Raw genomic sequence first — 15,536 nt, 5'->3', positions numbered from 1 at the left:
TCCTTGGCTTTACTCAGTAACTTTGGGAACAAACTTTGTAAATGTCTGTTAGGATGGTTTGGCGATTCAGATTTAAGTAGCCTTTACACTTTTTCTGTTTGATCACAACTGAGAACCACTTAGGACTCTCACTTACAAAACTGGGACAATCCTAAACAATTTTAGTATTAAAACCACTTCATCCCCAAGCAAATGGATATCAATTAGTTGCCCGAAAACAGGATGAAATATTGCTGGAGTTGAGACTCATTTAAGGAGAAGATTTAAAAACATCTTAGTCCTGTTCTTTAAAAGGTTTTCCAAACATCGTCTCCTCTTTCTAACTCGACATCGTCAAGGCAGTCCATGGTGCTGGAATTCCACGTTGTCTGGATTCAGAAACAAGGCCACAGGGCTACTAGAAAGTTCTGTCCTGCAATGAGTGGTGGGCACTTGAGTTCCATATCAAAAGATAAGGATTCGAATGCCGCTTTTCCATCCATTAGATGGTCATTCTGTACCTCTGTTTCCTCAGACATTGTTAATAGAACACATAAATAATAGTGTCCAGATTTTAGGGCTGCCGTAACTGTTCAGGAAAACTACTTTTTACTGCCATGCTGATTATGACCAGCTACTTGGAGCAAGCTTATGTCTGTCAGCAATGGTAAGCTTCCTATCCAGTGCTATAGAAGTACCTGTTACTCTTAATTACTTCACCGTCTCCTGCAGGGGATGGCTTCCATCATCAAGACGGTCAGTTACACTTTGCTTTTCCTGATCAAGTTGTATACATGTGAAACATCAGGGGGACACTTCAAGCTCTACTCTCTCTCAGGAACGGTAGCATCACTGGGATCAACAATGGCACAGTAAAATTGTCATAGTTCTTTTGAAGGTAATGACACTGTGAGCAAAGGATTCTAACACTCTTTATTAATAAATAAAAAAGCCATTACTGTAAATAAACTATGTTATTGACTTTTTCATTAAGGGATTCCAAGACTGAAATAAGGAAGGTGCGGAAAATTTATTCCTAATCATGAGGTTTGGGTGCAAAGAGGAAGAGACCGGTGAGTTCTGTCTGCCACCGTCTGGTCTGGCTGCTACTAGAGCTTTGCTCCTAGCAAAGCTGTGGAAAAGAAGACTGATGAAAGCTATCCTCTCTGAGCTGACTGTGTAATTTTAGGGTAGGAATCCACACTTTCAGGATGGCGCCATGGTAAATGTGGATGTCTACACCAAGGCCTCCTGTGAGCCACAGTGTCAATGCCATTCCATGGTACTCCAATCCAGGTCAATGGTAGCTACTTTCTGATGAGGAGAATGTAGATTTTTCCTTTGAAATTTGACATTAATTCAGTCAATTTGATGTGGCTGTGGCTGGAGAGACAGCTCCAATGGCTGACATCCTGTACTGCTCTTTTGGAGGTCCAGTGTCCCGTTCTTAGTTCAAGTTCTCAGCACCAATTTACAGAGCAGCTCACCGACTCCTGTAATGGAGTTCCCAGGGATGGGCCAGCCTCCTGTGAGCACTGAGAATACCTGCTTTCCTGCTCACACATCGACAGGCACAGGGACACATAAACATAATTTTAAAAATAAATATTTTAAAATAGTTTACTATAGGAGTAGAGGAAAAATAAGTGGTCCGTTGAAAAATAATTTCAGATCTTACATATTTTTTTCAAATAAAATTGATTTCTAGTGGTGGTCAAGAATTCTTAAGGGAAAAGGAGGAGAGGGAGATATTGGGAGAGAGGAGAGGAAGGGACTGAGAAGAGAGGCGGGAGGGAAAATTGTAGCTGGGATATATGAGAAAAGAATAAATAAAATATCCCCCTTCATTATTATAGTTTAAACGACCATTCAAAGCCATGTCTGAAAAATGATTTAAAACATTTATTTGAGTGCAAGTGAGATGTCTTAGTTGGTAAAAACACATTCTAAGCCTGAAGAACAGAGTCGGTCCCCCAGGATGGCGAAAGGAGAGAAATGACATCAGTGAGTGGCCCATCTCCTGACCATCACACATGCACCATGATATGTGCAACCCCCTCCCAATCAGTGTGTAAAAGGTATAATGTATGTCTTTATTTTATTAATCAAAGAGGACATCTGAAAGTTCTAAATTTTGCAGAAAGTTATAAAGCTCTTGGAACAAATTCAACATTCTATAATATTGGCTAACTACTCTTACTTGGAAAGGCCTAGAACACCTTTCGAAGTGTTAAGTCACTTGCAATAGTCAGCCCTTTCATCCCTTTGTTTGCTTTGTGCTTGTTGCAGCAGATCCCTGATTCTGAAGGTTGGATCTATCACAGAGCACCTTTTGAATTTTGAGACTGTAACATGCATTCGTGCTATAGTTTGTGAGCAGGTCCCTCGCTTGTGTACAGTTTAGTATTGAAAAGCCTTCTCCACTTTGATAACAACCCTGAGTGTGTATGGCTGAAGTGCTGTTGGAAACAGTTTTGTGGGTTGGAGAATCATTTTACCCCTTTTCTTTTTCCCTCCTCTTCCTTGTAGTCAAGCTTTATACAAGTAGTATGTTTTGTATCTTTTGCTGGGAGACATTAAGTAACCTCACTTAAATCTTAAGGGAGAGTAAAAACAAAGTCTCTTACCCATTGATTGTGATACATTTTTAGATGTAAACTTCTGGCTCTGTAGACCCCAAGAATAAATCCCTAAGAAAAACAAAACCTGTAGCATTAAACATTTCCCCAGAGAGGTAGAGAATTCCCACAGGTTAACTGAAGTTCTGGATCTTTGCCCGGGAGGAGGAAATTGTCCCAGGAGGAAGCTACTTGAGGAAGCAGTCAGTTCCACAAAGTCACAGACTTCTGCTCAAAGTGGACTTTTAAGAGAAATAACAATAAGTCCAAACTATTATTCACTGCTGTCTTTTGAACATATTTTGTGACCCGTGCACTTTCTATATTGCATTCGGAAGCGAATTCAAAGCCTCTGGTTGTAAGGAGTGCACAACCATAGGATTGGATCATAGTCTTTGTGGGAAATATTTATGGTTACACACTCTTTTCATTTGCACCTCTAATTACCAAGAAGCATACTTGAAATAAATAAATAAATAAATAATAGCTTTTTATTGTGCTAGTGGCTAGTAGGCTCTCTTTCCAGCTTTCTTAGCTCAGAGAAAAAAGGCTGTGTATTTAAGGATATAAATGAGCAATCTTCAAAAAAAAAGATAGGTTTGTGTCTTTGGCTACTTTGAGATTTCAGGCAGTAGTTATGTATTGCAACTTAGTTTTAGTGTATTTTCTATCTGTTTTGTTTACGTGTTAAAGGGTGGGTAGATAGAATACTGAGGAGAATTATAACAGAGTGTGGAAGAATAGTGAGTTAAAGGTTCCTTATTATTTTACAAAAAGCTATAAATTTGGACGAGCTGGTGAAGGTTTACTTAAACTAGTAGGCACTTACGTAAGCATTAGGTAAATATTTTGGGATTCTAAATAAGTGTTCCTAAGATGAGAGACCGATTCTTGGGTTGAAAGAATTACCACCTTCTTGCTAGCAGTTTAGCCCACACTGAGCAGTTCTGGCTGGCGAAGTGGTTGGATTGAGAGCTAGTGTAGTGGGTGGGACAGTGAAATTGCAGCTCCTGTAGTTTTTCCATCGCTTCTCGATTTTACCTCTTCCCCAAAGTTGGTAAAAAAATTACTCATTAACTGCTGGGCTGTCACGGAAGTAATGTTTAAAAGGTATGGTTCCGTTTCAGTAAGAATGTTTTGGAACTCCGCTGTGGGTTTAAGCCCCCACCCACTTCACCAAATCCAGCAAATGGAAGAAGCCAGGCCTCTAGCGAACCATTCCGCAGCTGATGCTCGCACAAATGGGAGGGACCAGGGAGCAGCTGAGAGGCCTTCTCTGGCCCAAATTTGTTGGGGGTTTTGGCTTTCACCCCTAGAAAAATTCATTGATCTGAGTTTGGCCAGCCCAGATTAGGGAAAATTAGGAGAGAGGAAAGGCTTGGGGGCGGGGGTCAGATACCCATCCCTAACCTTCCCCAAAGGCACCTGGATGCCTGGGGAATCCCTCCCAGGCACTACTGTAAGCTCTCACCTTTGGAGAGGCAAGTTTCTTTCCAAGCCCTAGACACCTGTGTGAGGCGCACCCCGTGGGAAAGGTGGTGTGGGGGACGCGAGAGCTCAGCCACACTGTTTTCCTCGGTGAGGCTGCGGTCACAATCCTTCCAGAAGTCAAAGCTGTTAGCACGCGCAGTCTGCTCTGTCTTCCTTGGTCGCCAGGAACCTAGCCCCACATTCTGGAGCCCGGAGACCGCTGACGCCTCTCCAGTTTGCTCCAGGTCCTCTCCCTCCCACCTCTCCACCTCCGAAGTAGCGCTCCAGCCTCGCTCCGCCCGCACAGCCCCAGCGCCCCCGAGCTTTATCAGGCTCCCCACACACGTCGCTGGCTTCCTTTGGCACCCAGCGCTGGTGACCCTAGCCGAGCAGCCACCGCCTCGGAGCCCAGTCTCCCTCCTCCCGCGCCTGGGTCATCGCGCCTCCGGGTTTTGCTCCCCCAAGCGCCGCGGCGCCCACCGCCTTTCAGGTTCATCCTGAGCTGGACCTGTTTTGCTCATCCCTAAACCCGGAGAAGTGGAATCTGCACACTGAAACTCTCGGTGGCTGGAGCGGCGGACTGGGCATGCTCAGAAGCCAGGCTTGGCTTTGGTCTCAAGTCGAGGGAAGCTTTTGCACTCGCGAGGCAGCGGCGACTTTAGGGAAAGTTGATCCGAGAGGGGAGGAAGCCCCAAGACGCGGAGCAGCGGCAGGAAGGAGCCCCCGGCAGCCCGGAGGAGCATGGGCACCCTGCGGGATTTACAGTACGCGCTCCAGGAGAAGATCGAGGAGCTGAGGCAGCGGGATGCTCTCATCGATGAGCTGGAGCTGGAGTTGGATCAGAAGGACGAACTGATCCAGAAGCTGCAGAATGAACTGGACAAGTACCGCTCGGTAATCCGGCCGGCCACCCAGCAGGCGCAGAAGCAGAGCGCCAGCACCTTGCAGGGTGAACCGCGCACCAAGCGCCAGGCGATCTCCGCGGAGCCCACCGCCTTCGACATCCAGGATCTCAGCCACGTGACCCTGCCCTTCTACCCCAAGAGCCCACAGTAAGCAGGGTTACGCGCCCGGGTCCATGTGGCGCCCAGGCGGTGGGAAGCTGCGGGTCTCTGTATTGTCTGTCGGCCCCTGCCCCTCCCGCTTGCCATGTCTGTCCTCATCCTCAGAAATGTCTCATTTTCACGGCACTTCTTGAGGGGCTGTGTACGTCTCTCAGGGCCAGACTCCCTGCACATCCGTTGCCTTCGTGTCTTTGTCAGATGCCAAGGTATTTTAAAAATATACATATACGTTCACATATGCCACCTACTGTACATAGAGTTTGGACGCGCCCCAGGTGTGTGTCTGACCATGTTTGTGAGTGGCTGTTGAACGGAGGAATCAGAACCCCTTTCTTCCCCAAAGCCCCAGCCAACCTGGCCAGCCGGAAAATCCTAACTGCAGGCTCATCAGACTGAAATGAAATGCGTTGATATTACCCTGACTTTCCAGGCACTCGTGGCTCTCCTGGATTTATCTACATGCCGCCGGCGCTTCATGCTGGTACCGTTCAAACCTGATGTTCTGTCACCATCAAAGTGTAAAAGAATAAGGAAATAGACATATAAAAACAGAAGAATTTTTAAAAATTTTCCTGAGTCGGATGACATTTACAGTCCATAAATGGAAACCTAGTCTGTTGATTTTTTTTTGAAAAAAAATGTTTTCATAATATCCAAGAGAGAATATTACTTGTTTTCCTAAGAGAATTTTCCTATGATCACCAATGAACACTTTCATTTCCCCCCTGAGGGTTCATGGATTTTCAGGGACAGTGTAGCCGAACACATGCTGTTTCCAGAGTGGACCGTGCTGTGTCTCATACTCGGGTCGCAAGTCACTCTGCTGCTGTTCTTGTATGTTAGAGAGCAGTGTAGTTCTGATGTCAGTGGGATTCATAACTTGGATGGGGACACTGAATGAAACTTGTTACACAACACTCAAGCCCGGAGTCCATATGGGGAATGAGCAGCAGGGACAGGACAGTGACAGAACCAGAACACCATCTGAATGGCATTTTAATTAATAGTAATGACATAATTGGTGAAGCAGAGGATTCTGTTGTCCTGCTCCTAACTACATAACACGCTGGATGACACTTGTTACATAATATCAGAAGGTCCCTGGGAACACTTTACTTCATAAACACAGGGGATTCATAAGAAGAGAAAGTAAATACTTGCTCATCTCCATTTATATTTCTTGGATGGGAGGACCCAGGAGTACATATTACGTACACTTTTGAAAACTTACAAGTCAAATCTATACATGTTGGCCCTCCCCGCCCCATGAGTCATTCACAGGCTTAGCTGAAGGAGGAGTTTGAATTCTGAGGAGTAGGGGGAAGTTGATAAGGAGAAATCTTTCTGAGATGTTCCACCTTACCATGTGACCATGACAGATGAGCTGATTTCAATTTGTCTTAGAAACCCGAGTGATCTGAATCCTTTGGAGCTTTCTTTGGTAAATTAATTTGCAGTCCCTGGCATGTTCTCCTGTTTCAGCTAACAAGGTGCATGGCCACCTCTCCTGGGCCAAGTTTTGCATAATGAAAATATAACCCAGAAGCAGCTCTTTGTGTCTCTAACTATTCCATAGGATTGCCATTTTAGTATCTGCAGGACTTTGGAGTGACCCACAACAAAGTCTGCTTTTGTAAAAAGACCGTTTTAGTTAAGCTTTTAGATGCAGTGTGATCAATCCAGCTGCTAACTGCAGTTAAACATTCTATTGGAGAAAGCCTAGAGAAATCCAGGGGCTGGGAATGAACTACAGAACGTGGTCCATTTAGAAGACTTTTGACTCTTGGTGTGTGACACAGAAGCCTGGTGTTTTTGTAAACATCCCTAGTGGAAAATGAAATGAGAGGCGCTCTTACTTTGTAGCTTCCCTGCAGGACAAACATTGTATCTGTTGAGCAATGTTTCCCCTCCTACCCTTATTTGATACCTTTAAGGGACTCCGCTGCCAAGGTGGTATGTCCATGTTAGTTTTGTGATTCTGAGGGATTATACTGGAGAAAATGATAAGATGCCTTCCAAATTTAAACAATTTTGGAAAAACATCTGTTCTTTTTTTTTTAAACACGTGTATAAAGGAAACCAGAATAAAATTGCCTAGAGTGGTAGTGTACTTTTCTTAGAGCAAAATAAGTATATTATATGCAAAACAGATAGTATCCTGTGTGCTTTAAGTGGCTGGGCAGGATCAATCCACATAGAACTAAGACAATGTGCTGATCTAAAAACATTTTTTTAAATTTTGATTTTTTTTTTTTGCATTTCAAGGTATATTGCGTGAATCCTTTATTATTCTGAGTTGCTGGCAACAAGTGTTTATGTTTTTAATCTTTAGTGCAACTTAAATTTAATCGCTTTCCTGAAGATTAAGTTAAGGATGAGGCAAAAGTTTGCAAGTAGACTGAAATTTATTTCCCGATGTTCCCCATAGTTTTTGGTTGCCTTTCTGGGAGATGCAGTTAGCTGAGCAGTTGAAGTTCTGTTTTGTTGTCTGGTGATTGAAAAGAAGCATCTAGCCTTTCCTTACTGAGACTGCCTTTTGAGAATTACAAGGTTTTAAAACTTCTTTTTGTTTCCTTACAAATGATTGTTTGCGTATAAAAAGCAGTACAAAATATAAAGTAACTTGATAACTTTTTTTCATCTTGATAGTTTTTAGTTGGGGTTTTCCCTTTCATGTGAGACCTGGAAGAAAGCCTCTGTGAGACCCTACCTCAGGGGAAGACACTCCTCCGTGCTGAACCTGTGAAGTAGGGTAGGGATGTTGGTCTTCCACAGTCTATATGGCTATAACCTTTGAACCCATCTTAGGTTATTTACGAATGTGAGGGAGAAGGACTGATGTAGTAAGTTGGAATCTGTTTATACTGTTGCCAATGAGCTATTTAAGAATGTAAAACCACTAGACTCTGTTCTAAAATACATCAGGCAAAAGAGCCTGTTAACAATGGAACATACAAACAAACCTAGTCATCCAGTCTGTGAGATCAGGCCACCCGATGGTTCACATGAACTTCTAAGATAATTTTATTTCATGACATTTCATTCCTAAAGATGTACTCGCTGTTCCCAAATCTTTTCCATTTTGCTGTCACAGCCTTCCGTGTCGTTTCAATTCGACTATCTCGACTTGAGTTCCTATCAAAACTTGTTAATGTCTTGTGTGTTTTTGTAACGCTGTTGCTTTTTACCCCTGAGGTGGCTTCACTTCAGAGAACGAGATGACATGTTCTGTTCTGTTTCACTTTGTGATTGTGAAATAGTTTGGAATAATTAGAGGTAAAAGAGACACACATTTTCCTATTTTTTTAGGGAGGAATTAAAACATAGACAATCCTATGTAGTTGTCTAAACCTTGATGTTATATTCCAAGAGAAACAGGATCTCCCTAAATGTTGTGTGTTTAATTTTGAAGGAAGTCATGGAAATCACACAATTCTAGTGTTATCATAAGTAGCCTAACATTAAAACATAGATTTCTTCACAGTATTACATTTCAAATGAGCCTTGCAAATCAGTTAAATACTTGTATGAAATAACACCTGAAAAGACTGTAAGGCACATGACCCTTTTAAGAGTTAGCAAGGGACCCAACAATGCTATAAGTAAATATTTTAGAGAGCTGAGTTAAGTGAAACAGAGCGCAGTTCACAAAAACAGTTGGTGAGTCTGTGGCCCCTGTTGAATTGTATGCTACCAGGAACGCCTCTGAAGGTCATGCATTGTAGTACTGGGAAGACTGCTATAGTTTAAGCACTTTATACTGTGAGGGGAGCATAGAGAGGAGTGGAAGTTGGGGCAATACAGCCCAAGCCATCAGCAAAGAACTCAATAGCTCAGGTTCTATGATTTTATAAAGCGTATTAAATTACGCTTGTATTTTTTTTAGAATGGTGTGTGTGTGTGTGTGTGTGTGTGTGTGTGTGTGTGTGTGTGTGTGTATGTGAAGGGTTAGTTATTAGTGGTGAAGTTCTTGGTACTAACCTTTCACTATAACTACACTAACTAGGTAAGACTCTCTAACCTAGCCAAAAAGCAGGTGATGAAGACTCTTGAAGAAGTCAAGTACCTTTCTGAGTGTTCTCATGGAAAACAGCCTAGTTGTATGCCGTAGGCCAGCTCTGCAGATTCCTTACATATCTGGGCAGACTGATGTAGATGGGAATGCAATCTTGTTAGTTATTGGAATTCATCTTCCCTGCTTCTGTGGGGGAGTTAAAGTCTGACCTAAGGTTATTATAATAGTTTCCAGTTTAAGTTTGAACATTAATTTGACATTACAGCCTAGGCAGTGAAACAGAAGCCGTGCAAAGGCTTTACAATGTTATACTAGATCGTGCTGCTAAATATCTTGTTAGGGGGGTTGGAAGTAAAGTCAACTTGCTCGCCCCTAAACTGGGATTTACAATGAAAACACTGACAAGCCTTAAATAGAGTTGCTCTAGGGACTGCCTGAGAATATGAATGGCCAGCTTCCTTGCTTTACTGGGGTGCATCTCCAAGCTCCCCCTGTTCGTTATTTAACTCAAGTGTTGGGTTTGGATTTCTGTTAGGAAAGGGTAGAATAAGACATGCAATGTTTCCATTGTGGCAGTTTCCAGGTTATAAGGCATATGGGAACATTTTTTTTTCCTGTCTGCCTAGCAATGGAGGGTCTCCATGGTATCCTAGCAACCATATTTGAACACCGGGCTGCTGCTCTTTCTGCTATCTCTACCATAGGTGCTGCTGCCCATCCCAAGGAGCTGGAATCGCTGCTAGCATCCCAGGCCCTCTGACTTGAACCTTCCTGGCTCTGAGAACACAAGACAATGTGGCAAATACTTCTATGCTAAAAGCAGCCCTTGCCAGCATGCTCAGCAGATTATTGTACAACCACATCTGTGGCATTTTGAATCCTAATCTGAATTGTTGAGCTAGTGTTCTCTGCCACCCCTCCTGTGACAGCGCCTCTCTACTTCCTTCTAATGCCACTTCTAGGCCCGCCCACCATCCTTTGTCATGATCGCCTTCCTTGCTGTCTCCTTAAAGACATTTTCTTTTGGGACGTGAACTCTGTACAGCCTGCTTGAACTCTGTAAGTACAGTTTTGTTGGTAAGGTCAGGGGAATGTTATCTTTCCCAAACGGACATATAAATATAAGCCATAGCACACAATCTGCAGCTACACACAGCAGATGCTTACTACAAGGTAGGGTGACCAGTAGTGCACTCTCGGTGTTTTGGAATGGAATTTTATGACCATGGTTATTAGTGTAAAAAAATCAGGAGAGTAGAGCGGGGAGAAGAAATTTCAAGATGTGAGGAGCATTGTTGAAGTTATGTTCTATTTTCCAGGAGGTTTAAAAGTAGCACTCTACTTTGTGGGCATATAAATATACCCCAATATGAGAACAATTTTCAAGAAAGGTGGTCCTTTGTGGACGACAACTGGCAAGGACCACATCTGAAAGCTTGACTCCACTTGGGAAGCCGTATGAAAGTATTGGCAGAAAATCATACAGATGTTTCTAGCCAGACCAATACCTATTGGATACTTTGTATTTTTCCTTAGAAGCATCATTGAATCTAACATCCAGGTGAGATTGGCAGTCGGTCTGCAGGCTTCAGTGCAGGGGAAAGGGCAGCATGCCAGCATGTAGCTGTTCTGAAATAGCAGGTCAAGGATGATACTGTCCATTACCACCACCATCACTACCACCACCACCACCACCACCACCATCCCTGTCACCACCACCACCACCACCACCACCACTACCACTACCACCCCTGTCACCACCACCACCACCACCACCACCACCACCACCACCACCACCACCACACTAACTTTCACGGGACGGGACACTTACTCTGTGCCAGATATTTTTCCTCTGCTTAACCTGCAACATGTCCTTTTATCTCTCTCTCTCTCTCTCTCTCTCTCTCTCTCTCTCTCTCTCTCTCTCTCTCTCTGTGTGTGTGTGTGTGTGTTTTAAAGGCATGTACGAGCTCACAACATGGGTATGTATAGAAGTCAGCTCTTGATGTTGCAATGACTCCAACAATTGCTGCCTGCTTGCTTTCTCTTTATTTCTTTCTTCTTTCTATTGAAACACTATCTATAAATGAGCCTGATGCTTCTGTTCCGACTAAACTATTTGTCTCAATGCCAAACCTGAATTTTAAGTGCATGCTGGGATTCAAACTCAGGTCCTTAGGCTTTCCCATAATCACTTTATCCACTGAGCCATCTCCCCCTCCCTAGCATCACGGATTGGAACGCGTCTGTAAGGAACATTCCACATTATTCCCCTTTCTCAGCCTGAGGAAGAGAGGGCCTAGATTCCTAGAAGGTAAGGTTCATGCTCAATGTCAAACACTTAGCAAAAACTTGAACCAGGATTTGGTCTGCAGGAGCCTTTGCAGCCACCCCTAGGTTCCTACACTGCTCCAAGGCCTGCAAGGATCAAGTAACTGTAGAATCTAAGAATAACGTATGTTCCGGGGAAAGTATCTGTTCACCCATAATAAAGGAGGAGCAAGCAGAACCTTGGGAGACATTAGGTGGGACTTTGCTCCAAAAATGACTGCACGTTAGAGTCTTCCGGGAAACTAAAAATCTCATTGCCTAAGTTTTACCACAAATGAATTAAAAATCAGACTTTGTTTCAAATGATGCCCAAGGTAGTTCCGATGTGAAATGGGACTGGGGAGCCACTGTGATGGGAAGATTACAGGATGTGTTGTGTTTGTAGGACAGAAAATGGAGGAGCAGGGCAAATTTCCCATCTAAAGTGTTGAATGCCTCTCTGGGCTAAAATCTTCACTGGCTTGCAAAAGCAATGGTAGATTTTATTTATTTATTGGTTAGATTATAAGCATATACTATCTTGTTGTTTGTTCTCCTAAGTAAGTATGCAGGGCTCCCCATAGCCCTTTTCTTCTCAACCTTGGCTGCTTGTTAAGAAAACTGCTGAGGGAGCTTTTACGCATGTCTTTGCTGGGTGCCACCAGCCAGACTGATGAAGTCGCTCTGGGGCTGCTGGGCTTACAGAGTAAGTGCATATTTGAGTCCAGAGCTGACTCTCATCTTCAGGCAAGCCTCTTCATTAGCCCACCTGGCTCCCAAGTGCTGCGGATTACTTGACTTCACGCACTTTGGGGGCAGATGCTGCTCAGAGCGGAATGAGGCAGCTCCAGCTGGGTTGCTCTACCCATCACAGCTGGACCCTCCCTGCCAGTCTGATTCCGAGGGTCGCCTATGTCCCGGTCACACAAAAGCATCACCAGCTCTGTTCAGCTCTGTTCATGTTTCCTCTTTCTAGTCAGCCACAAGTCCTGGCCAGCCATCCAATACACATGAGGATCAGGCATCATCCCTAAGTTGGCTTTCCTGATTTTTTTTTTCTGCTCCAGGCAGGGCAGTGGCCTTACTAGCAGGAGGGAATGATCCCTTGGTTCTCAGCTGATGCCATGAAATTCGAAATTGATGGAGGTGAAGCAAAGACAAGTCCCTCTTGGAAGAGCAGTGGAGGGCTTGTAGCACTTCTCAGTCTGGTATGAGACGCCGCTGCAGCCAGCTATTTTTTTTCCCCCTTACAGATATTTTATCCTTTTAAGGCAAACAGCTTGAGCTCCGGCTGAGAAGTACTTTCCAAGGAGGTTTCAACGAAAGCAGAGCTAGCACATCAGCCTCTCAGCCCCCTTCCCAGACGGTTTGGTCTGAGAGAATAGATCTAGGCAACCGCTGGCAGATGAGAAGTCTGAGGTACACCTGCAGGGAGGGACCTGGGGTGGGAGGATAGAAGAATCCCTAAGCCCGGTGCTCTGAGCTCACTGCTGTCCCTATGGCTAGCTAGCTCTGCATTTCCTTCTTGTGTCCAGTTCTCAGTTGAAGCTCCTCGAGGTGTTGGTAATGGTCTCCAACAGGAGTCTGTTCAGATTGGTAATTCAATCATTATTGTCTCAGGTGTGGATCAACCAATATTGCCCTTTATGTAAGCAACGAAAGTAGCTAATATAATCGCACGTGCATTTTGGTAAAAAACCATTTCCTTGCAACCAGGGTCAATGAGGAGGAGCTTCGTTGTCTCCCCCTCCTTTGCATAAATACAACAAAGTGTTCCATGGATAGACAGCATGTTAGAGCAGAGCGGGTGGGAAAAAGGTGCCCAGAAGATGAGGACTGTTAATTACACAGGAAAGGTAATAATGTGGAAAGTCAACATTTTCATCATGAATGCTGCATGTAGTTATTAGACCCACATGGGAAGGGGCCGAGGAATAAATAGGGAGATCATATAATACAGTAGCGATGAAGACACATGACCAAGAGCATGGATGTGTTCACTTATCACATTTAGCACTTACAAGCAGGACAGAGAGAACACAGGCTGGTGCTTGGACCAGCAAAAGTGTCTGTGTGGGAATTCTTTTTGTTTATGGTACGTGATACAAAGTTACCAGGGGCAATTTAGTGCCGGCATATAGGATAACTTTCACCTGCATCAAAAACAGTACTGTCCGTGACTTCTGCCAACTTAAAAGATTGGAAGTACAACTTAAGTCTCATCAGCTTGCTACAAGACAGACATAAATGATGAATTTATCCATAAACGCAGTTTCTTAGGCCCAGCCAAAGCATTAGTAAGTAGTTTACATGGTCTTTATTCTAGGGCGATAAACAGATATGAGGTATTTGATGTTAGAACAGCTAGTTACCATACCTCCCTTCTAGCCCATATGCACTCCTTGGAAACAGCATTGCACCTCTTCCTTCACGTTAAACAGTTGCGTTATCTGGCATTCGGTTTAATTTGGTTAATTGTATTGAATGTCAATGATGACAAATTCGCCACAGCTAAGTAAAAAGATACTTCTGCTGTGTATGAAGCAGATGTATTATGGCAATATCAAGATTTCGCCAGATCTAGAGCATGGAGTAATGAGATTCTGTGAGGGGGAGAAACATCTTGTGGATATACAATGCATCATCCTAATGGTCCAGCTTTATCAATAAATTATGCCTTTGACAGTGCTTCTAAGTCTGGACGAAGGGGGAAGGAAAGAGGACACTCACAACAAGAAGGGAAAGTGGGCATTCTTAGTCTTGTCCTTTTATCTCTTCTTATAGGCTGGTAAGACAGTGGGTTGGCCATATAGTGCTGTATCTGCAGGTGGCAGGCACACAGGCTCAGAAAAAGCACAGCTACACACCATGTCTGCCTTGGGACACACTTTTCTTGAACCACTAGTGACTGAGCAACACACTTGTATATTGTGCTGAGACAGCAAAGGTGGCCTGGACTAGAAGATTGTGCTGCTGTAACGGGGTATGTTAAGTCTGTGAAAGCGACAGGTACTATTTTGCTAAGCCTGCAATGGCAACTCCTCGTGCCAGTGGGAGGAGAGAAATGAGGAAATGTGCGAGCGAGAGCATGGGACTCAGTGTGAATCATGTTCTACATCCTAGATAATTGCTACTCTCTTATTTTGGAACTGTTTAATGATACCAAGGCCTCAAAAAGTAAGCTCAAAAACACATGGAGAATTAAAAGAAGGTTTGGGGCTGGCAGAGCCATTCACTTGAGACTGTCTTTATTTTGAGCAATGGAGTCTCCTTAATAGAACATTCTAGCTTCTGTATTGTTGGAGGAGATTCTCTAGCAGAGCAGATGGAAGGACATGAAGTGACCGACTGCACAGAGTTGTCATTCATGTGCTGCCTGGCTTTGTAAGGGCTGCGGTGCTGAGCCCTGCCAATGTGGATGAGCTGTGGTCCTTGTTATAGACCTTAAAAGCATTATAAGTACTGTGAAAGAAACCATTCTATGACTTTTAAAAATATCTGTAGCCTTGATCACAAAGTAGTCATTTTTCTTTTCTTCAAAAGAGCTCTGTAGATTTTTTTTGTTGTTCTTCATAAAAGGAAAATACGAGATAAAAAGCATAATTTGTCTGACTCTGCCTTCTCTGTGTTTTAGCACCATTTAGCAAGGAGACCTCTGTTTTCTTACTGAACGCAAAGTAAACCAAGAAATTAAGGGTCCATTAGTTCATGGAACGAGGAATGGCATTGGACTAAATGGCAGAACACCGCAGTGCTGAGATGATGTTCATGGAGTGGGGTCCAGGATATGCAATGCACTAGTTAGCCACGAATGGACCGTCTCTTGATAACTTCCCACAAACTTTCACAGGCTTCCTGGATTCACCATCTTTGTTTGTGTCAAATGATTTAGACTCCAGGGTGCTTTGGTGGGGGAAGGCCTAGCACAAAAAATACGCTCTCTATTTGATAGCTAACTGCTGAAGAGTATAGTCCATGTCCTTTAAAAGAAATAATAGTTAAATCCAAAGAAGGAATACTTAGACATTGGAAGCATGACATATGTCTGTTTTGGACACTTATTTACCTGTTTGTGAATAG

The 15,536-nt window shown here is 43.7% G+C and overlaps 1 protein-coding gene across 2 annotated transcripts in view; it reads left to right on the top strand.

Annotated features, from left to right (window-relative positions):
* Prkg1 (protein kinase cGMP-dependent 1) overlaps nt 1-15,536 on the top strand; it is a 1,231,555-nt gene that overhangs the window by 79,259 nt on the left and 1,136,760 nt on the right. Inside the window, exon 1 of one of the 2 annotated variants that reach the window (XM_087584755.1) lies at nt 4,673-5,119. Coding sequence (XP_087440881.1) covers nt 4,809-5,119 — 311 coding nt within the window. The 5' untranslated portion in view covers nt 4,673-4,808. 2 annotated transcript variants of the gene reach the window in all.

This window comes from Rattus norvegicus, chromosome 1 (assembly GCF_021556685.1).
Source record: "Rattus norvegicus strain SHRSP/BbbUtx chromosome 1, alternate assembly SHRSP_T2T, whole genome shotgun sequence".
In the NCBI taxonomy this organism is placed as follows: domain Eukaryota; kingdom Metazoa; phylum Chordata; class Mammalia; order Rodentia; family Muridae; genus Rattus; species Rattus norvegicus.
Note: the sequence above shows the minus strand (reverse complement) of the source record. Positions and strands in the feature narration are given on the sequence as shown.